General features: G+C 33.9%; 2 protein-coding genes and 1 long non-coding RNA gene across 3 annotated transcripts; 2 read left to right on the forward strand and 1 right to left on the reverse strand.

Annotated features, from left to right (window-relative positions):
• Positions 1-3,889: 3,889 nt before the first annotated feature.
• Positions 3,890-12,779, forward strand: LOC104229614 (protein BONZAI 1-like). Its single transcript, XM_009782272.2, has 16 exons — positions 3,890-4,115; positions 5,096-5,143; positions 6,333-6,481; positions 6,559-6,607; positions 7,796-7,852; positions 8,484-8,672; positions 8,751-8,885; positions 9,522-9,583; positions 9,665-9,767; positions 9,844-9,958; positions 10,592-10,668; positions 10,751-10,888; positions 10,997-11,161; positions 11,468-11,581; positions 11,681-11,777; positions 11,912-12,779. Exons 1-16 carry the CDS (start codon positions 3,966-3,968, stop codon positions 12,004-12,006), a joined length of 1,743 nt encoding a protein of 580 aa, XP_009780574.1. The 5' UTR covers positions 3,890-3,965; the 3' UTR covers positions 12,007-12,779.
• Positions 12,780-13,717: 938 nt separating this feature from the next.
• Positions 13,718-18,805, reverse strand: LOC104229616 (uncharacterized). The gene is made up of 2 exons (XR_711671.2): positions 18,612-18,805; positions 13,718-13,972 (listed from the first exon to the last, which is right to left on the reverse strand). It is a non-coding gene; the product is annotated as an uncharacterized lncRNA (long non-coding RNA).
• Positions 13,968-16,384, forward strand: LOC104229615 (ethylene-responsive transcription factor ERF113). The gene is made up of 2 exons (XM_009782273.2): positions 13,968-14,298; positions 15,352-16,384. Exons 1-2 carry the CDS (start codon positions 14,040-14,042, stop codon positions 15,963-15,965), a joined length of 873 nt encoding a protein of 290 aa, XP_009780575.1. The 5' UTR covers positions 13,968-14,039; the 3' UTR covers positions 15,966-16,384.
• Positions 18,806-22,866: the final 4,061 nt, after the last annotated feature.

The following is a 22,866-nucleotide window of genomic DNA, read 5'->3' on the forward strand; positions in this document are numbered from 1 at the left end:
GTCAATTAATTGACTGCTATTAGGAGTGACAAATGGGCGGATCGGGTCGAATATGGTTCGGGTCGAAAACGGGTAATGAAAAAACGGATAAATTATCCGACCCGACCCATATTTAATACGGATAAAAAGGGTTAACCGGCGGATAATATGGGTAACCATATTATCCATGACTTCTTGCTTATATGATCACTTTTGGGAGAATTCTTAGTCTCCCTAACTTGAGGAACCCCAATTTGAGGCTTTACAAATGTAAAATTTAGACTCATTGGTTATCCGTTTTCTAAATGGATAATATGGTTCTTATCCATATTTGACCCGTTTTTAAAAAGTTCATTATCCAATCCATTTTTCAGTGGATAATATGGGTGGTTAATTGTTTTCTTTGAACCATTTTTGCCACCACTAACTGATAGTCACTCCCAGGGGTGGGGTGATGTAGAGTGGTTAGTTGAAATGACAATCTTGACAACCAAGTACCCCATTAAAATCCAGTGGAAACAGACACTAAATGAGTTGTTATTGTCTGTCTAATCTTAAGTAGGTAGGGTTACCCAATATATATGTGGGAGATAGGAGATATTTTGTGAATTAATCGAGATGAATGCATGTTGCTCTGGACATAACCGTTATAAAAAACAAAAATGACTGTTGAAAGTTGTCTAATGTAATGGACATATCGCCAGCATTCCGTCCTTGTTTTAGACATATCCTTTAGTGGTTGACCTCTTGACCGTTGACCACTAACTTGACTTTGATATACCAACTTAGAGGTATTAAAATGGGTGCATCAAAGTTAAGAGTATAATAAGTATGTGTGAATACTGTGACAGACTATTTGCATGTTTTGGTGCATAATGAGATTGGTTAAATCAAGAAAAAAGTTTGAGTAGTAAGTCGTCGTTGAAGACTTGAAGTAGTGTTTTTCTATTGTTGTGGCGTGGGCAAAATATACTTTCCATTTGCACTCAATGAACGAAAGTATGAATGAATTTTCATGAAGGGGTCTACACCTAATCATGCTCTAAAAAGTTTGCCAGACCTATAGATCACATTATTAATTTGGAGGCCTTGTCTTTTTGGTTGCTTTCTTTTAAAGAAATACTATATTGATGGAGGATGATTGTGTTGTCTTTTTATTTAATGACCTATGCAAGTAAAAATGGTTTAAATAAGGTGCACCCAAAGGGTGTGGCCTACACTTTATGGTTTTTTTCTATCTGCCTAGTGATCGAGATAAGAGTACACCCAAATGGTTTTTTCTGTCCAAAGTCTTAGTTGATAGAGATACGCATATGGGCACAAGCAGTAGCGTAGCCATCCTACATCAAGGGTGGTCAGGCGCACATCCGTCGCCGAAAAATTATATTGTGTATATAAATTAAGTACTACTTTATATGGTTATATGTTATAGTTTTAACACCCTTAGCACAATTGAGTGAGGTAGTCCAGCCATCCAGGGTGTTAAAAATGACGTGTTGTATCATGGGTTCAAAGTTCTTTGCCCATTTTATTTGCCAAAATTAAACCACCATGTGTGGTATATTTGATTCTTTTGCAATCTAAAAAATTTTCTAATAAAATAACTCTTAAAACTTAAAATTTGTGTAGAAATAAATAACTAATCTTAAAATTAATATTTTAACTAAAAGTTTTCTTAAATTAAATTTTATAATTTAAAAGTTAAGCTCTACAAAACTTTTGGTATACTATTTACTTGACGGAATTTTTAGCTACGCACAATCTGACCAAACACCATACGAAAAAAATTGGTAGTAAATCTGGCGTGGAGTGCATGGACAGCATTTTCAACCAATTGTCGCAAACCTTTCAAAAACAATCTTCTTTCGTTGGTTCTTTCTAACATTGTTACAATTAAATTATAGAAAAAGGTGACAGAGAGATAGAGAAGTCTTCCAATTTCAATAATTACATGCAACAAAGTGGAGTTGCTAAGAAATGATGCTTCCTAAAAGCTTTACAATGCTTACATGTAAATCCACATGGCTTTAATTTCTAAAGTAATACGATTATTATCAGCATGTAGGGCCAGCTAGCGCTGGACATTTTGATTTATGCATGCATATATAATTCTTTATTTACTCGCATCAAATGTGTAAATACCATATGATATGAATTATTGGATTAAAAATATGATAACCAATAATATTAATAAGACATGACATGTGACTGAAATTTTACTCAGTATAATTTTGTAAAAGCATAGTGTAAATGACCGCCGGGTTTCCAACCCGTAAGCTACATTTATCTGTCCAAACAGAAGTTTCTATTTTTTACACCCACTCCACCCCCCCCCCCCCCTTCACCCCCAATTTTCTTTAAAGAGACATCTAATCCAACAAACTAATGAACGATAGTTTAAAATTGAAGTGGCCTTAAGGATTATAACATAAACTAATGAATGATATTTGAACATATCATTGATGCACCACCAAAGAATGTGGGCCAGCGGATGAGGCTGTTCTTCCCTTGACCAGAGGTCTCGGGTTCGAGCTCTGGGTATGAAAAAAATCTTGGTAGGGAGCGCTTTCCGCCGAATAAGGTCTACGCGGCGTGAATCTAATAGTCGGGCTACAATGTGGATAACGGACATCGGGTGGGAAACCAAAAAAGATATTGCAAGTATTAGTAAATATAACTTCTTTGGGAAAAGAAAATTTGAGTTATCGACTACTATCTTAGTTTAAGTAGCCTGTTTGTTACAACTTCATGCTATGTACTAGCTCTTCTATAGCACACTTATTTGCATGTCCATTTTTTGACAGTGAAAATCCCCCGTCAACTATTAACAATGACCAGACAAGTCGTAGAAGAAAATGTCTTTTTTTTTAAAAAAAATTGTTGAGTGAGATATCGATATGCTCGTGTATGGGTGCACATTCATTATTTGGAAGACCTAAAGAATTATTATTATTATTATTATAAATTCAGAAAGAACTTTTAGTTTATTTTAGGTTATCGAAGAATAGGTGAGTTATGAAATACCCCCTGTGTGCTATTTTATGTGGCACAACTTTTTATTTTATGTGGCATAATTTTCTTTTTAGTTTGTCCGAAATATGACAATACTTTTTATATTTAAAAAATATTTAGTTATAAACTTTCTATTTTATGCTTGATGGAATGAATTATAGTCACACAAATGTGATATGTTTTAGACTACAAATTTTTATTTTTTTCTTTCTTAAATTTCAAGCCTAGTCAAAATAACACATAAATTGGAGGGTGGAACCGTGGAAGTATCTACTTCTCTTTAGAGCCCGTTTGGACATAAGAAATATTTTCCTTTTTGAAAAAAAATTATTTTTTTTCGAAATCAGCGTTTGTTCATAAAATTTTCAATTTTCACTTGAAGATGCATTTTGGAAATTTTCGAAAATTTGAAATCTAAAAAGTTGTTTTTCAAAATTTTCACTCAAATCACTCACAAAATTTTAAAAAAAATCCAAATTATATTCATGTCCAAATACAACTCTAAATTTCAAATATTATTTTCACTTGAAATTTTTTTCCACCATGTTTTGAAATTTTACAATTCTTTTGTCCAAACGCCCACTTAGATTCTCACGAATGCATGGCTAATTTATTTGATCTACTTTGATTATTTGGTTCTCTTAATGATTATTCATTCAGTTTATTTATTTATTTATTTTTCTTTGAATTCTCGGTTTCCAAGTTGAAAGTGCACCTAATAAGTCATTCTTTAATTTGAAAGAAAAAAAAAACGCGCTTTTTGTTTAAACAGATACGACTAACGCGGCAGTGGGTGGCCCACAATGTTCTGGCTTAGTTTCTGCCAAAATCCATACCTCAACGGACGTTAAAGTATATATACACAGAATGTACGTTTGTGAATCTATAAATTTGTGAATACATATATACAGAGAGGAGAGAGAATAGATAGTTGTATTTGGACATTTTTGAAAGTTAGAGAAGAGGCGGCGTCGATGGGAAATTGCTGCTCCGACGTGGCCGGCGGACAATCGGCGGTCGGCGGTACCGGAAAAAATCAGAACGATCCAGCTTACTCTCCTAACGAGGCCGTCGATGCCTTCCTTAAGTCTCGCGGTTACCAAGGCCTCTACTCTCAGATCGAGGCACTTCACTCTCTCTCTGTTACTTTGATTTTCATTCAACCTTACTAGCTCATACGCACATATATCATTTTCCCTATGTTCTGTTAAACGACTGTGATTTTGAGGACTTAGTTTGTCGTTTCATTACCAATTGTGCTTGAATTAAGATACTACAAGTTGAATTGGCATTGGCCGTGCGAGAAACTGACTTGTTCTGCGATTAGGAATAACTAGCTTGATTGTATGTCTCTAAATTTTCATTGGTAATTGAGGTAGATGTGGACTTGTTATATCAGAATTCCTACGATAATAACTTAGTAGTTTTTTTATTTTTTGTTATTAAAGTTTAGTGTGTAGATATCATAGATAAAAGCTTCCAACTGCAAATGTGAGCATTCTGAAATACTAACTTTATCCTTCACAAGATCATGATCAAAATTAAATATGTTTGGCTCCAACCAAACAGAAAGGCTAAAAGTTCCGAGTAAACGGGTAGCGGGAATATAGTAATTCATTTAAATCTAAAAGATTATACTTTCGAGCTTGAGGTTTCTCCAAACAAATTATTGGATTCCTTTCTTCATATTGTACAGCTGTTTGTTTTTTATTTTTCGTTTTTGTTAGCTAGGAACCTAAGAGTAGTCATTGACTTGGAGGATGGACCGATGTAATTGGAATTTGACAAGTGATGTGGTTACTTAATTGCACTGCTCTTGATTAGCCAATGTCCTATTATGTCATCTGAAGAAGGGAGCCAAACTGCTAGATGTTCGAATTGATGACGAAGTCCATTTTTTCTTGTTTTATACGATGTAAATATAGCGGTGCAGTTATTTGTGAACCAAGCTACTTCATCACCAGTCCGTTATTGTAGGAGCTTTGAATTGACTGTTTCACTATGCAACATCATATTGCAGTTCTTGGCTATTTGATTTCTGTAATTGTGCTCTTCATTTTCAATGTTGGAGGTTTCTTATATTTATTTATTTATGCACTTGCAGTTGTCTCTATCTGCTACCAGCTTGCGCGATCGTGATATGCTTTCCAAGGTTTGTTGCTTATTTGATGCGCGTTAGATAATGTAAATGACAATGCTGACTTTCATGTGCCGTGATTTATAGCAGCATTGGGTTATTCTTAGATAGAGTGTCATCTTTTCTGGTTTTGACTATCATTGTTGCTTTTTTATATTCCTGTTGAATATGAATTTTTTCATCTCCGTAATATGACTTCAAATGTGAATCTTTGCCTTGGTGTTTTCTTGTTTTACTTTTTTCCATCAGTGCAATAATTTCTCCTGTATGAAGGTGAAATTCCACTTTCGGGGATAGTACTTACTCGAAGTCTCGAACACTCCAAAATACCATTTTTTTGACCTTAAATTTTTCACTCTCAAAAGCTAGCTTCTAAAGACAACCTGGTAAACTGAAAGGTTAATGGAACTATACTCGAGAAACCGTGGTACCAAACAATGAGGTTATTTTTCATGTACTACGTGTACTGCCTGCTAGCGTGTTACTTTGTCTTCGATTTACTTTGTATGGATAGCTTTTAAAATATGGCTTGCGGGAAAAGCCTATACTTGGTGCACCAGATTTCTGGGTAGAATGTTATCAGCAGTCCTGTACCAGCTAGAACTTATTGACTTCTGTGAGGTTTATGCTCTGAGCTCAGTTGGAATCCGTATAGTCTAGTAGTGTTTTGCTATGAATAACATTGATAGAGAGCTTACCGCCTCCATGTACAAAGAGTTTTTCTTTGTGGCAAAGAAGCATGCTTACCCAGCCTATAACATAAAGGCGTCAGAGACGCGTCTAAACTAATTTAAGGGTAAGGGCTTGTAGTCTCTCTTCTGTGGATACGCTATCCCTTCCGGTTATGATATGGGAAAGGGAGGTGAAATCTACTCACTGATCTTTGATGTTTAATTGGCTATGTTGTATTTGTGATACTGTGCTTAGTACTTCCATAACAAAAGAACTAGTTTTTGCTTGCCAACTATCTAAGAAGTACTCTCCAATTCTCATTATGGCTATTTTTGGACTTCAGTATTTTTTTTAGTTTATGAGTTACCTAATTGTCTTTTATCCCATTGTTTTTGATAAATGGTATTGTTTTAGTTGTATTGATTTTTCCTTGTCAATATGAGATGCCTTCTATCTTCAAGCATCATAGTCTGTTTTCTAAAATAAACATGTTATAACTTAACTGAGAATTTATTGTATTTATTTTTTACAGAGTGACCCTATGGCAGTCCTTTATTCAAAAGAAAAAGATGGTTCATTGAAAGAGCTTAGCCGTACAGAAGTAGTTTTGAACTCATTGAACCCGAAGTGGATTACAAAATATACAATTGCTTATTATTTTGAGACAGTGCAGAATTTAGTGTAAGTCCTGATACTACACTTCCTGGTTCTATTGAAATACATGTTTTTCGATATCACAATCTTTGCCTTTATTTCAGGTTTCGTGTGTACGATGTTGACACTCAATTTCACAATCAAGATGTCAAGGTATATATGTGATCATTTTAAAATTTCTGATAACGATAATTACAGTTTCTACTTGTCCCCAGAGGCATTCATATCAGATTAACCTGTAATTTTGAATATGAACTCCGCTATGTAAGTTTTAACATGAACCTTGAGCTGATTATAAGGAGAAGACTTAAAGAAGAGTGATTGAATCAACCTGCTGCTTTAGTGATTTGAACTGTGTAATGTGCTAATTGCTTTATACTGTCATAATCCCTACTGTTATGTTGTTTGTACTAGCTTATGTGCTTGATCTCGAAATCAACATGTCACTTATGTGGTAAAAGATCTGCATATATTTTACGAACTAACAACACTTCAATAGCTTACCCGGTTGAAGCATAAAACAACAGTTGGAGCAAAACAGTTTGTGTTTTCACCGTGCAAGAAGTAATATTGATTGTAATCACTACAGCTTATTGCAGCATTGGCATGTTAGTTTCACTTTTTAGGAAATGGTTCTAGACTTTCAAGCAAATCCACTATATGTTGTTGTAACAGATGGAACCTTCTAATTCGCTTCCTTTACACAATACATCTCAAGTTATGTGATGTCACTTTTCATCTGTATCGTCTTTTAACGGGACAATTCCATTTTTTGGACATCTCAGGCAACATGTGAAAGTATTCCCTCCTTTCTTGTATATTGAAGGGAGTTTTTCTTTTTGAGATCCTTGCAGATGCTTGGTCTTAGAAGTAGTCCTACATAATGGTGTTTTTTGGGAGCTAGCTGTCTGCAGTGACAGTTTCATTTCAAATTGAGTAATCTTGCTTCACCTGAACCTTGAATTAGTTCAATAGTTAAAAAAGGAAGTAGATCAATAGTAAGAATGATACGTCCAACTACCATATTTCTGGTTTCATTTTCTCTTGCTTTACTACATGCTCATCTAGGAAAGAGGGGGGGTGGGGGTAGTTTAACATCGTATACTTGAGTACCTGCCGTATGCTTTGAATTTGCTTTTGTTTGCTTATTATGGACAATGAGTAATCCAATTTTTCTCTTTAAATGCTATTAGATAGTACAAGATACAATAATCTGTTATATATCGTGTGAAAAAATATTAGAGGATACAAGGTATATAATCATGTTCTTTTGAATGCTCATTCAAGTGCTTCCACAGCAAAAATCTTATGAAATCATGGAAGTTTGTATAATTATTGCAGATGCTTAAACTGGAAGAGCAGGACTTTCTTGGTGAGGCCAGTTGCACATTGGCCCAGGTGTGCATCCCTTTTTAATCATTAACATTTGTTCATAAAATTATAATATCACCATAGCTTTCTGGCACTGGTAGAAGTGAAATTGCATGGTTTACCATCAAGGCTATTATTAGCATGCTAACTGAAGAGTAAGGAGAAAACATATCTCACCTTGAGGCTCTTCTACTAATTATTTGTACAGTACTTGGTTATGGACATGCATTCCGTTGTTTGGTTGAGACTCGAAATAGATTGTTCATAGTTTAATTTTCCTGTAAGTACTTTTTAAAAAAAAAACTCTTTTCTTAAAAAAAAAATTGTTTTGAAACTGCTGTAAGTACTTAGGAAAAAGAAAAATGTTGCTTCTATTCAGAATGGCTTTCCTGTTAGTCGGAGCTACAGTATTATGGATCTGCTTTTTCAGTTGTACCATTTTGCTTTATTTTCAAGAGGTTATGAATTTTCTGCCAGATAATGGTTACAAGCCGTGAACCATTTGAATTATTGCATCTCTGTGTAATATTCTTGCGTACAACTATTTCTTCCACGATTTAGGATCAAATTCTGGTATTGTCCATTTTAATAATGTAGTTGTACATATGAGGTTATTTTGTTTATTAATCCAATGGATGTTAAACATATTTCCGTGTAGATTGTCACAAAGTCGGGCAGGTCCCTGACCTTGGACCTTGTATGTGGCGAACAATCTTCTGGTCAAACGCATGCGCGAAAGTTAGGCAAGCTTACTGTTTTAGCTGAAGAAAGTGTCAGCTCCAAGACTACTATTGAGTTGAGATTAAGATGTTCAGAATTGGAATCAAAGGATTTGTTCTCAAAAAGTGTACGAAACTCATCAGAGTAGTTTTATCTTTTTTCACTATGAAACGTATGATGCTGATAACTCTTCTGCTTTTGGCAGGATCCATTTCTGGTGGTCTCAAAAGCTACAGAAAGTGGAATAGTGGTTCCAATTTGCAAAACAGAAGTGATAAAAAATGATCACTCACCCATCTGGAAATCGGTGTTCCTGAATATCCAACAAATTGGAAGTAAGGTACAATACAATTCCCTTTTGAGTGATCCATTATGCATTTTCTTAAGAACGTGTTGTGTTTCTTGGGCAAATCCCATACAAATAGAACCCTGAATAGGAGGAAATGATATCCTTCAAAAGCAATTTCTTTTTCCATGAGAGTGTATGCTGTTCCAAGCAATCAATATATGTTGAGCTACATGCGCTTTTTTCCCCCTAAAACTTATTTGGGCAAGCTCTGAAATTGCTAGTATTTTTCATACGAATTATGATGAAACTCCCAGTTCTCACTTTTCACAGATCTTTGCTCCCTAATGAGTAGATTTCACCATCTATTTTCTCTAGTACTTTAAATTAGCTGTCTTTTTGGACTTTGTAATTAAACTACTCCAATTGATGGGATTCAGCAGATATCTATGGAGTTAAGCTCTTGTGCAATAACAAACTTTACTCATCAAAGTAGTTAGTGGTTTCGACTTTGAGCCTGCACTTTAAGAACTCACTCGTTTTAAGGGATGTGATTGGTAATATACTTTTCCCCTGAGGAAATTACCATCTACTTTGTGCTGACAGTATGTTGCATAATCGAAAGGGATATCACTTCTGCACAATATTTATTCTTTGATTTTCAGTTTAGAAACATTTGAATTAATGCAGGACAGCCCATTAACTATCGAGTGTTATGACTTCAATAGCAACGGCAAGCATAGTTTACTTGGGTAAATGAGCTTCTTTTTCATCTCTTCATCATTTCTGACTTTTACTGACTGGAAGCTGACAGTATTTCTCCTGATTGTCAGAAAGATTCACAAGTCACTGTCAGATTTAGAAAAGTTACATTCTGCCGGTATTGGTGCAAATCTTTTTATACCAGCTGCTCTGGGACCTAATCAACAAAACAAGGTAAGAACTTATTAATCAGGTAAACAATACTGCTATTGCAACTTATTTAATTAAGAGTCACTGGATTTTTATCCAGGTTCTGAAGAGTGAGCTTTTCGTGGAAAGCTATTCTGAGAAAATCCAGTATACATTCCTTGATTACTTAGCATGGGGCTATGAACTCAACTTCATGGTGGCCATTGATTTCACTGGTATGTGGTTGCCTAATGATACATATATTTTCATGTTTTCAAGTACCTGTTTAATGTCTCCAAATACCAGATTCTCATAAGTCTTCCTTTGTTTCCATAGCTATGCCTGGAAATGTAGTTGTCGTCTTCATCAGTGGCATGATTTATTTGGACAAACTCCGGGCATCTTCCTCTTTTCGCATGTGCAGTGGGGGCTGGACTGATGCCTCCATTGACAACTACTATTTGTTATTGTTGCAATGTTAGCTTAACTTAAAGATTTTATGGAATGTGAAAATCTTTGCAATCCCCCTCCCCATCTATGTCAGAATATCCCTGGAGGGAAAAACTAATTATTTTTCCTAACAATTATGTAGATCCTGTTTGAGTTGTTGGTTGCTTCTTTTCTCAATAATCTTCTGCATTGAATTTGCACATACAGCAAATTATTCAGAAAAATAAGTGCAACCAACAGTTCGAATAGGGTAGAGGGGAGGGTCCATACTCTCCGGAGTTCCAAACCTGTGGGCCAACTGGGGCACATGGGATGTCTATGTTATTGAAACAAAAAACTTCTGTATGTTAGTGCTCGCATTCATACTTAGCTTGCATCTGAGCCTGTAATCATTTCTTGTGTGAATTATTGTATGTCAGCTTCCAATGGAAATCCACGCCTCCCTGATTCATTGCATTATATCGACCCTTCAGGACGGCCAAATGCCTATCAGAGAGTAAGAATATAGTCTCAATAATAATGATTTGATATGTTTCCTTCATATGAAGTAGGTTATTTTATGAGCATATCAATTTCAGGCAATCTTGGATGTTGGAGAGGTGTTGCAGTATTATGATACAGACAAACGTTTTCCTGCTTGGGGTTTTGGAGCACGGCCAATTGATGGCCCAGTTTCTCATTGCTTCAATCTAAATGGTAGCAACAGTTACTGTGAGGTATTTCTTAGAGAGCGTTATATACTTTCAGTTTTGTTATTGCTTTAGCTTTCTGAATTTTGTTTTGCTATTAATTTCAGCTGTTTTTTTTTCTTCCTTTAACTCTAGGTGGAAGGAATCCAGGGTATTATGATGGCATACATGAGTGCTCTTCATAATGTTTCACTTGCAGGTCCAACTTTATTTGGACCAGTGATTACTTCTGCTGCACATATAGCAAGTCAGTCTATGACGAACAATGAGCGGAAGTATTTCGTTTTGTTAATAATCACGGTACATTTCATTTTCTATGTTCTATATCTTGTCTGATTTCCTGATGAACATCTGTTTTTAGACCTTTCAAGTAAAATATTAACCATCATCTGCTATACCAATCAGAGTTTTAGTGAACCAATCCCTTCTCAATCATGTGTATATATCTCTATGCATATACATCGTAAACTTAACCTGAATGCATAAAAATGCAGTGAAACCTCAAACGTGAATTTTTGTTAGAAATCAAACTGTCTATCTTATTTTGGTTGGGTTTGATTTTATTAGAGATGTTTATAACTGAATTATATTTTTGAAAATTTCCAGGATGGAGTGATAACAGATCTCCAAGAAACAATGGATGCTCTTGTTCAAGCTGCGGATTTGCCATTGTCAATTCTTATTGTTGGGGTTGGAGGAGCAGACTTCAAAGAAATGGAGGTATGCAAGTGCAACAACTTATATCCTCAACAAGGAGTGGCTTTTGAGTTATCCAATTCAATTAACTGTGATGATTTCCCATGTGATCCGTTTTCACAGATATTAGATGCTGATAAAGGAGAGAGGCTAGAGTCTACAACTGGACGTGTTGCCGTGCGGGATATAGTACAATTTGTTCCTCTCCGAGATGTACAAAGTGGGTCATACTATAAATTTCTCAGTTAAAGCTTCCTCATGTAGAAAAGGATAATCAAACGTTCTTAAGAGCTTGAGAGAATATTGCAGGTAGGTTTCTACTGTATGATCTGACGCCTTTTCATTGATTTGCAGATGGAGACGTCTCAGTTGTTCAATCGCTTTTAGCAGAATTACCTTCCCAATTTTTGGAATTTATGCGGTTCAGAAAGATACAGCCGACTTTATGATCATATTATTATTGTACATATAGATGTTGATTCGCCTATTGCCCCGTGCTATTTGCCATTTTGGAGCTGGCTTCCCAAGACTAAGTTTTGCTTTTAGATTTCTGGTCACGTCTTCCTTCATGTTGCCCAGAAGATTTAGCTGATATTTTTCTTCAGCATCATTGAGCCGAGGGTCTATCGGAAACAACTCTCTATCTCCATGAGGTAGGGATAAGGTTTGTGTACACATTATCCTCCCCAGACCCCACACTCATACTGTGGGAATATACTAGGTATGTTGTTTTCTTCAGCATCTTGTTGTAATTGATTTGTTGATTAAAAAAACCATGTCCCTTGCCTTCCGTTCTGCAAATTCCAATCTCGTTAGGAGTAAAGGGCGTCGTGATCACCTTCCAGTTGTGATAATTACGATTACTTTGCAACAAGCTCCCAACAAGTAAAGGCAGTTGCCGCTGGCAAAATAACGGGCAATTTTAAAGGCAGTTGGCAGGACCAAGGTAAACGAATAAGCCGATGAATGAGGTGGTCTGGCAGTACCGGAGTCCGGCTTCAATTCGAGCTTCTTGTATGATGTGTGACCTTCTTACAAGTTCTTTTCCTTTGGTGGTGAGGGGTGGGTAGTACTTTTAAATTATAATGAGATTATTCAGTGCTTATTTTCATTTTTTAGATGATTAGCTTATTGGATTAAAAACGAGAGATACAACACAATATAAACATGTATTTGGTTATAAATTAGATAAATTTGGATAGACTTTACTTTCCAATTTTAATCTTGGCTCTTTAAAAGAACCCGGGAGAAGAGTTTTGGAGGAAGACATTTACTATTTTACTTGGGGATAGTTATCTCACAGAGTGTAGTATGAAATAGTTCTGGGACTAATTATACCGATCAAAATTTTTAACCAAACATGGGATGGAGCAATTTCACATTTTATTCCGAATTATTATAGTTATCCCTTCAACCAAACTCCCAAAAATATTCTACATCTTACTTCTATTTTATCAATTCTTTTTGAAGAAAATCACGTAAGACATCTTATTGATAGGTCTTTAGATATGTGAAAAGTCTCAATTTGAAATTGTTTAAAATTTGTGGAGAAAAATGCATGTTTTTTAAACATTTGTTAATTCCTTTTCATGATGATTCCTTGCAATAGTTATTATGTACAATAATCAAGTCTAACTAAAAATCAATTTACCGTTTGCTGTGGACCCATCTTCATTCGGAAAAAATAAAATTACAAATTTTAACCTTAATATTATACTTAAATAAATACAACACAACGAAATGAGTATTTTGCTATTCGCCAAAATGATGGCTCATTCAAGGAGAGGTGCGGTTTTATAAGTTTTATAAAAGCAAGGGGTGCCATATTACGTTCGTAAAACCGCTAGTTTCTGGTCGCTGACTTGCTGTTACCCTCCAACATAATTTACTAAGATGTCGAAATTTTTCTGTTAACTCAACCTTTTGCTGTTGTGAAGCAATTCAACAAGATTTACTATATTCATAACATGTACTTAGTTAAATTTCATAACATGGTTCATCAAATACCAAAAAAGTTTTTTCCTTCAGCTTTAAAAGAAAACGTTTTTAGCAATTTTTGAGTTTTTGCAAAATCTTTAAAAAATTATATTTCCAAAAAATCTTCTTCGAAATTTTGGCGCAAACGCTACCTTTTGTCCCATATGAATGTAAGAAAAGAAGAAAGCATAAACAGATGGATATACATATTGTTCTTATGCGAAATAATTACACAAGCATCTCAAAAAAAAAAAAAAGTAGGACCGCACAATTCTCTCTATAGACCATAGTATAGTCCACACTAAGTTAAAGTATTCACATTCGGATATAAAAAGCAAGAATAGTAAACCCTAATATCTTCTTCTTCCTCTTCCTACTCTTCTTGCCCCATTCCTTGTGGACCTCCTTCAATTGTTTCATTAACTTTGGGTTTGGTTGCTAAAACAGATTAAAGGTAGAGTTTTGTTAGAAGAAACTAAAGAGTCAAAAACAGTGGATCCAAGGAATGGAGAGAGGGGACTTTTCATCCAATGAAATGGAAGAGAAAGAGAATAATGATAATATTGATCATCCTCAACTTCAAGAGGAGCCCTATAATATATACTCAGCTCGATCTCAGCATGACATGTCTGCTATGGTTTCTGTCCTTTCTCAAGTTATCGGGAACAGTACCACCCATTCTTCTTCTGCTAATGTTACTCCATTAACCCTACCTCAGTCTGCTGTAGCTCTCCAAAATCAATCTCAATCTATTGAGGATCAAGGTATTACTCACAAACCACAACTAATTATATGATTAACATCAAATTAATTCTTTTCCAAGTATAAAGTAAGCAATGTTTTCTTTCTTTGGGCCCCTTTTTCTTTGTTAAGTGTCTCAAGTCAGTTTAGGGAGTGAGTTGTCGTCGTCTCCTTATATCGTCTTAAACAATGATAACCTATTGAGTTAGTTCCAGAATTGAGTTAGATCCAAGATCCACGTTCTTTTTTTAAATAAAAAAAAACCTATTTTTGTAAGTTATTTATCATCTTCATTGGATGACAAGTGCTTTCCTAAAAGATGACCATATTTAATTAGATATATTATCTGACTCATTTCTTTTTTTTTTTCGCAAGCTTATACATATTTTTATTAGATTATATAACCTAATTATGCATCTCATTAATATCTTGTTCATGACCACTACTATGGGTGGCCAGGCGTCCTTAGTTAATTGACATTCTAGTTTCTAATTCCCTAAATGGAAATAAACTGATTGTTTCCTCCTTCATTCTTCCCACAAAATTTCTTCGAAGCAAAACAAAAGGGAAAAGAAAACAAAGACTTCGGGGGAAAAAAAGAGGAAAAAGAAAAGTAAGGAACATTAGGTAGCAGTTAGCTTCAACTAGTTCAATTTCTTCCTAGAATTACACCGACATCGGTTGTCAAGATCACAACAAATCTAATCAAGTTTTCTTAATAGGAGTAGGATTTAACTCATATACATTGAAATTTAAAAAAAAATTAACACTATCAATGTACCTTAACCTCCCTATTGCAGATAATCTACAAAAGTAATATATTATTTTTCAAGTTACTAATCCCATTTTTATGAATGGTTACGTATATAGTCCGACCTCAACAATCATGCTTTATAACAACACTTTACTATAACGGTCAAGTTTTCCTTGGAACCACTTTTTCATATTATGTATATATAACAACATTTCATAATAGTAGTCAAAATTTTTTGGATAGGAGAATATTGTTATAGAGAGGTTTGACTGTAGTTATATTTTAGGTGATCGATCTAATAACAGTGTATGTATATGTGAAGGGAATTCGAGAAGAAAACGGTATAGAGGAGTGAGGCAAAGACCATGGGGAAAATGGGCAGCCGAAATCCGAGACCCAAAGAAAGCAGCAAGAGTATGGCTTGGCACTTTTGAAACTGCTGAGGCTGCAGCTGTTGCCTATGATGAAGCAGCTCTCAGATTCAAAGGCAATAAAGCCAAACTCAACTTCCCTGAAAAAGTTCAAGGCAAATTCCAATACCTTCCTACTAATACTAGTCAAGATCATCACTTGCCTAATGATATTGTTGCCCAACAATATATTCCAACTACCTCCAATAATAATCATCCTCTCCCTTTTCAAGAACATTATCCTAGTTTACATCACTATGCTCAGCTGCTTCAGAATGACAGCAACATTACTGATTTAAACTTTGGTATCTCGCCAAGTTATAATCAGCAGTTATCTGGTTCTTTTGATTTTTCGCAATCATCATCTAACAGTACATTATCAGAATTGCCACCTTTGACATTACAATCAAGTTACAAGCAAGAAGAAGAAGTTTTTATGAGCTTTTCATCGGATTTTGGTACTTCTTCAAGCTCATGTGCACCTCATGAAAGTAACTGGGAAGATTTTGAAGATAGAAAGTCATAAGTTTATGAAGAATGGAAGAAGTTTTTATGAGATTTTCGTCGCATTTTATTTCGTACTCTATGGTTGAACTGGGGTTTCCTATCCTCTTGTGTTTCAGTTAAGTGTAATACTTGAGCGTTACCTGCTTGGAAGTTGGAACTATATATATTTACGAAGTAATGACCAAATATTGGCGTGGTTTTATGTGTTTAAGGCTAAGTGTCAAGCTAACACAACGACAACATACCCAGTGTAATCTCACAATTGAAGTTTGCGGAGGGTAATGTGTATGTAGCCTTACCCTACCCTGTATAGGTAGAGAAGTTGTTTTCGATAGACCCTCGGCTCAAAGCAAGCGTGCAAAGGTGAACTCAATTCATATGGGACTTCTAAATCGTCTAAAAGAATTACAAATTTATGAAATATGTATATTTGATGCATCAACATTTATCTTTTGTGTGACTGCTATTGTGCCTAAAGAACGACTAAAGAAATCACTGTTCACTATATTGGATTAAAAAAAACGAACCCCCTTCTCATTTTGGACAAGACAGTCATTTGCAAAGATGAACTCAATTCATATGGGACTTCCAAATAATTTTATATCGTCTCAAAAAAACTTACAAATTTGTCGTGTTACTCCTAGTCCATGTTTATCAATGTGAGTATTTGTAAAGCATATGACATTCAATGAAAACGGTACATGCATCATGATGCCAAGTTAAATAAGTGGAAGCTATATATAGCGAATAGAGGAGTAGAATTTTGATTATGTGTAGCTGAAGTTGGCTAGCTAGTAATTGAATTACTCCTTTGCATGGCAAGGAAATTAAAGTAAGAATGAGGTGGCACGTAATTATTGGGCAACTAGGTTTTGCTTTTAGTTCAGTTGGATTATAGGCAATTAGATTTGTGGAACGCCGTCCTTTCCTTTAATTGTTACGTACTCAAGTATATTTATTAAAGTAGTAGATGATACTGCTAAGTAAGTAAAGGATATCTAGTTTTCAATCAGCTTCCTACTGTTAATAGATCACAGTGAACATAGAAAACATTTAGCGATTTCCCTTTATCTCAACTGTTGTGATTTTGCATGCTTGCTTTGAGTCAATGGTCAATCGTAAACAACCTCTCGACCTGCACAAAGTAAGGTAAGGTTGTGCACTCATTACCCTCCCCAAACTCTATTTACGATATTACACTTAGTTTGTTGTTATTGTAACACCAATATTAGAAGATGAAACAAATTAGGCCTCAAGATATGTATATCATGAACTGGATACGTGATTGTAATAAATAATAAAAAAAGACAAATACAATTAATGAGTTATGATTTGAATGATTAATTACTAATTGAGCAACTTCTTTTTAGAGGCCAACAAATTATTTAATTTTATTGACTACTTAGCACCCAACGCTAACTTAAACAAACAACACTCCCCTCCCTCTAAATTTTTTCTTATTCTTTTATTAATTTCCATCATTTAAGCCTATAATTAGGAAAAAGAATAGACTTAGATATTACCTTTTTTAGTTTATGCTTTAAAATAAATAAGTAAGAATATGAATCCACTTGTCAAGAAATAAACTAGAGTCATATAAATAATGTTGTTATATGACTCACGTAGTAAAATTTCTCGGCACAAATGGGTTGGCCTCTCAATCGTCGAGCGAAAGCTGATCAAGTCATGAATATTTTAGAACTTTCCTTTTAAAATTTATATATATGTCTCCCATCCGGCCTCTATTAAATCTATTAAAGTTCATTAAAGCCAACTTCTTTGGACGTAGTTTTGACAATTTTGAGTCAAGGCCAAGAGTGTATTTTCTAGAGAATGGGGATTTTCATAACATCATTTTGGTCTTTAGATGGTAACAACTAACATCTAAAGAATGGATTATGTATAGGAGCTTAACTTCTATATAAAGACAATTTATTTATTTTTAAACACAATTAGGCTACCTAAAATATAATAACATAATAGTTGTTCAGATGAAGTGAGATTAATTACTGAAAAATAAAAGTACAATCTACTATAAAACGTTAAATAACACTGCAAATTTTTTTAGACATAGATGCGTATAAGTCAAATCCTATGTATAGGTAGTAAAGACGTCCGCGCACCAATTAATGATTGCGGCGCTTTAGGCATAGAGGAACCAGGGCACAATGGACCAATATTAACTACTCCCTCCCTCTTTCTCACCTATTTGATTGGACACGAAGTTAAAAAAAAAAAAATTATGGCTCTAAACAAGTCAAAAAGAAGTCCAAAGTATTTGTATAGTTATAAAAACTTTTCATTAAGGGCAGAATTAAAAATTTAAGCTAAATTATTTCTAAATTAGAAAGAAGTCATTCTTTTAGGAACAGACCAAAGAGGAAATATGTTCACATAAACTGAAACGGAGGGAGTATTTGTATACAGTACATCCTACATGCACTTCTTTCCTAGACTCTATATAGAATGCGCACCCGGCTACTCTTTTTTATATACATCACATAGTTAAAAGAACATTAAACATTCTAAACATAAATCGGCGAATTAACTTTGAGAAAGGAAAAAAAAAGTAGAAAAAATAGATATGAGAAAGAAAAGGCATGCATATATATATATATATATACACTTCCCTTTCCTTTGTTGTGAAGCTAGTTCGATAACTCACCTTTTGGCGTTAATTCCAAAGCTTGAAAAAATGATCATCTGAGCTTTCCCTTTTAGCATATAAACGTGCATGTCTGATCATTCTCAAAAGCTTTATTGAAATCAAGTTGCAGATGACTATATTTTAGTAAAAAAAAAAGGGTAGTTTCAGAATACAGTGAAAGTAAAAAAGTACTGAACTTCGGCATGCATTTTTCAACTTCTAGGTCTGCATTCTCTGTATCTTATTACCTTTATAAAGAGATAGAGAGAGAGAACAAATGTGATAGGTTGAACAAAGTAATCCAACAAGTCATAGAATTCGGCTTAGGTTGACGGATTCTAGCCCATATATAAATTTAACCTGACTATATCATATTAAATGGCTTTTTCACTACTGTATTTTCTTTTTATTATTGTTGAATTTATGTTTTTCTTGAGTCGAGAGTAGGGGCGTACACAGAATTTTTTGTAAGCGGTATCCAAATTTAGAGAGGCGTACAAATGAAGGGATTAATTTAATAAAATCATAGTTTAGAGAAACACAATTCAAATATAGTAGTACAGTTCTCCCCCACAAACTTTTATTTTTATAAAATGTACTCATAATAGACTCATTACAACTATTACCAAAAAAAAAAATCTATATAAGGCAGTAAACATTTACTCAATATAGCTCATTATCCATTCGAATTCATAGGACGTTGCTTCTTTCAAAAAACTTCCAAAAGAATACTAAAATATTAAGAAAAAAGTTTTTATCACCGTGGCAAGTCGAACGCTTGACCACAAGCAGAAATTGGATTGCTTCACCAACGGGCCAATATAGTTGTAAACGTCAAGTTGTGCCATTTATTATATTTAGATTATATTTTCTTTTGCAGATTATTTATATATATATATATTAATAAATAAAATTTTCGGTCAAGCGGTGTCGGATGACACAGCTTGGCTCAACGTGCCTACGCCCCTGGTCGAGAGTCTACCAGAAACAGTTATTCTATCTCGACGTAATCGGAATAAATTCTAAGTACAAAGTATCTTTCCCGCACCACACTTATAGAATTACATTGTATTTATTTTTGTTATTGTTGTTGTCACAATCACGCTAAAAACAAAGCCATATCATTCAACGATCAAAGTGAATAAAACACGTAGCGAAACAAGGACCGTCTAACTTTCATGAATTATGATTTCATTTCTTTGCTTTTTCTTCAAGACATCATTGGTGGTACTTTTATCCTAACTTTCTTTAATAAAATTAGATAAGTAAGTTAATTGCTTTTCATCCTAAAGCAAGTCTTATTAAAGGGTTTCTCGAGTCACTTCTGTATTCCAATAATTTTTTATTTACATATTGAAGTAATAATTAATACATGGAACTATGAATACTGGTTGGGGTGAAAACCTTTTTTATTAATTGCTACTTCCGCTTCTTATCTGTCTTTTAAGATTTTGCGCATTTGGTCTATAGGTCATAAGAAAGTTTGTCTAAACTATTTTTTTTTCTATCTTAAATATCTTACTTAATTGACACTCCACTAGGTGGTGTAGAACAGTAGAAGGGTTAAGCTAGAAAAAAGTAACAGCAAATGATTTATTGTTTTACTAAAGCGTCAAATATTTCGAAACAAAATTATTTTGCCAAATCGACTAGTATTTGGGATCGAAGACTTACCGTGAAAAACGAATTCCAGAGGCATCTTCCATTTATATCGATTTGAATTTTTCCGTACCATATTTTGATCTGCCTTTCTTCGATTCGGAATTCCCAGCAAATCCTTGACAAGTAAATAATTAATGTGCCTTTGTTATGGTAGGACTATTGAGACCTATACCTATTATCTGAGACGGAACTAAAATTTCAAATTTATGGGTGTGAGATTCTAATCCTTTTAAGTTACTGAGTTTTAAATTAATAGTAATTAATATATTTAATAAAAAATTTAAGATAAATACAAAATTCGAACCAAAGCTACTGAATTCGGTAGAACCATCTCCCGACACTCTAGCTCTATCCCAGCCTATTATTAGTGATCTTTAATTAATTGTAATAGTAATATACCTTATTTTCTGGGTTACAACTATCACACTTTAATTAGGATGGTCAATGCAGTTATATTTAGTACTGGATAAAAATTCTTTTAATTGTCAAGATTGTGCCAAACCACTGCAGTAAAAGTTGTATGCGGTCATTTCAAGATGTTAAAGAGTCCAGTGTTCTTGTACATAAAACAATACTAGTAAAATGTTACCGTCAAACTTTTCTACGACAATCTTATTTGTTTATATTTATGAATATTATAGCGAAATGTTATTATAAAGAGTATATATTATAATATAATATAAAAATTAATTCCGAACAAAACTTGATTTTTATAATAAAGTGTTAGTTATATAAGAATGTTATCGAGGAGGTCTGCCTGTAATACCATTTTCATGATAATGACAGTTATTGAGAAGAAAAGGATAAAATAAAAAGAAGGAATGATTCCCGCAGCTAATAATAATTACATTTGAATATGATAAAACTGTTTCTTCCTTTTTTAGGCACGCCGACTTGCTAAATTCCTTTCACTAGCTACTGCACATGTGTATCCGATACTTATATCATTGAAATCATTACTAGTAAAATATACCAACATAAAAGAATCCTCATATTTTACATAACTTTCTCCGAAATCATATATCTCTGCACTTTGACATGAAGTGAATGGACGAACCCCACGAACGATTGTGAATAGGTGTTCATAACACGCGACGAAATATAATAACAATTTTAGGAAGATTTTTTTGTATTTAAATTTTATTTAAATTTTAAAGATCGGATCTAAGACGTATCTGGTAAAGAAAGTCTCGTTTCAAAATTTCTTCGATAGTGCAAAGACTCTATGCGTATCCATACCGAGACCGATCCTTGCTATCAACTCTTTAATCAATGAAACCCGCGAATAAATTGAATGAAAAACTTGTGCTGAAATTTTTCTCAAAAATCTCAACTCAAATTAGAAGAACAAGAAACACTTTTCTTGTAATTGTTTTCTCTCTCTTGGCTTTGTATTGCACTCTCACTTTCACAAAATATTTTTCTTGTCAAGAATAAGTACGATAAATTTTCTTCATCACCCTTTATATAGCATCACATATAAACCATTTTCTTATTTGGTTGAGGTAATAATTTACTTAGGGTAAAAGCTTATTCCAAAATAAACTTCATGGAATTTTTCTAAAAAGAAATCGGAAACATTTTTAAGAAGGTTTGGATCTGCCGAATTTTTACATGGACTTTAAGAAGTCCAACGTGAAAGTTGGATTGTAATAATAACAAATCCAATTCAATATTGGATTTTCCTTATAAGTCATTAATTAATATTTTGCTAAAAACAAAGTTCAAATCCCATAACAAATCTCTTATGGGATTTACAATCCAATTCCAAATTGGATACTTTATTAATATTTATATATCTCCTATATATAAATAAATGTCAATTATGACTACTAAATATATATCATATATATTCAACCAAGAGATAATTTAATTTTCTATTCCAAACAGAAAACTTTAATTTGTTCACAATACTAATTATATTCTCTGTGCTAGCAAAGAATATAATAATATTTCATTTGAATTAATAATTTAATTTACTTGACTAATTAAATTTTTTAATTTAATTATCAAACAATTTAATTAATCCTTTAGCAAAGATCAGAACACTCGTTAGTGTGCAACCCCATAGGTTCAATACTAAACCGGTAGTAAATTGATCATATCAATATACTAATCAAGGGTGGCGTCTAGCAACACACCTTAACGACCGGATAACATGAAGTATATAATTTACTCTCAAGAACCCGTTGAAGAATAATGTAGTAATTCCTTCTGTCCTTATAGCTCTAGGTCACCCTAGGATATAGTTTAACTGTCAAATCCTAATAGGCGACCAACTATGTGTTCATGTCAAATATAATCGACCATTGAATGACCTAAGAAACTCTTTTCTTCTTTCATTCAATTGTTATGGCATAGGTCTTAATTTGGTCGTTTTATAATTCATGACAACATGGAGCTTAAACTCATCACCAAGAGTTGACAGATTTCATCTTGACCAATCACTAATTCTACAAGTATTTAATCGTACTCAATATCCTTTCAACTATTACCCTAGAGCCATAGGTGTCTAGTATCAAAGTACAATAAATAACTTGTCAATTACTATAACGATCTCAGGTCAAAGGAAACTCCTTACATCACATTCTTCAAGAGAATATCCTATTGA

Source organism: Nicotiana sylvestris, chromosome 3 (genome assembly GCF_000393655.2).
Source record: "Nicotiana sylvestris chromosome 3, ASM39365v2, whole genome shotgun sequence".
NCBI lineage: Eukaryota > Viridiplantae > Streptophyta > Magnoliopsida > Solanales > Solanaceae > Nicotiana > Nicotiana sylvestris.

Bases quoted from the DNA above. Each gene is read 5' to 3' on its own strand.
- LOC104229615 (XM_009782273.2), top strand. From the start codon at position 14,040: ATGGAGAGAGGGGACTTTTCATCCAATGAAATGGAAGAGAAAGAGAAT. The intron at 14,299-15,351 runs GTATTACTCACA...GTATATGTGAAG, and splicing joins TCAATCTATTGAGGATCAAG to GGAATTCGAGAAGAAAACGG.
- LOC104229614 (XM_009782272.2), top strand. From the start codon at position 3,966: ATGGGAAATTGCTGCTCCGACGTGGCCGGCGGACAATCGGCGGTCGGC. The intron at 6,482-6,558 runs GTAAGTCCTGAT...CCTTTATTTCAG, and splicing joins GAGACAGTGCAGAATTTAGT to GTTTCGTGTGTACGATGTTG. The intron at 11,778-11,911 runs GTGGGTCATACT...ATTGATTTGCAG, and splicing joins TCCTCTCCGAGATGTACAAA to ATGGAGACGTCTCAGTTGTT.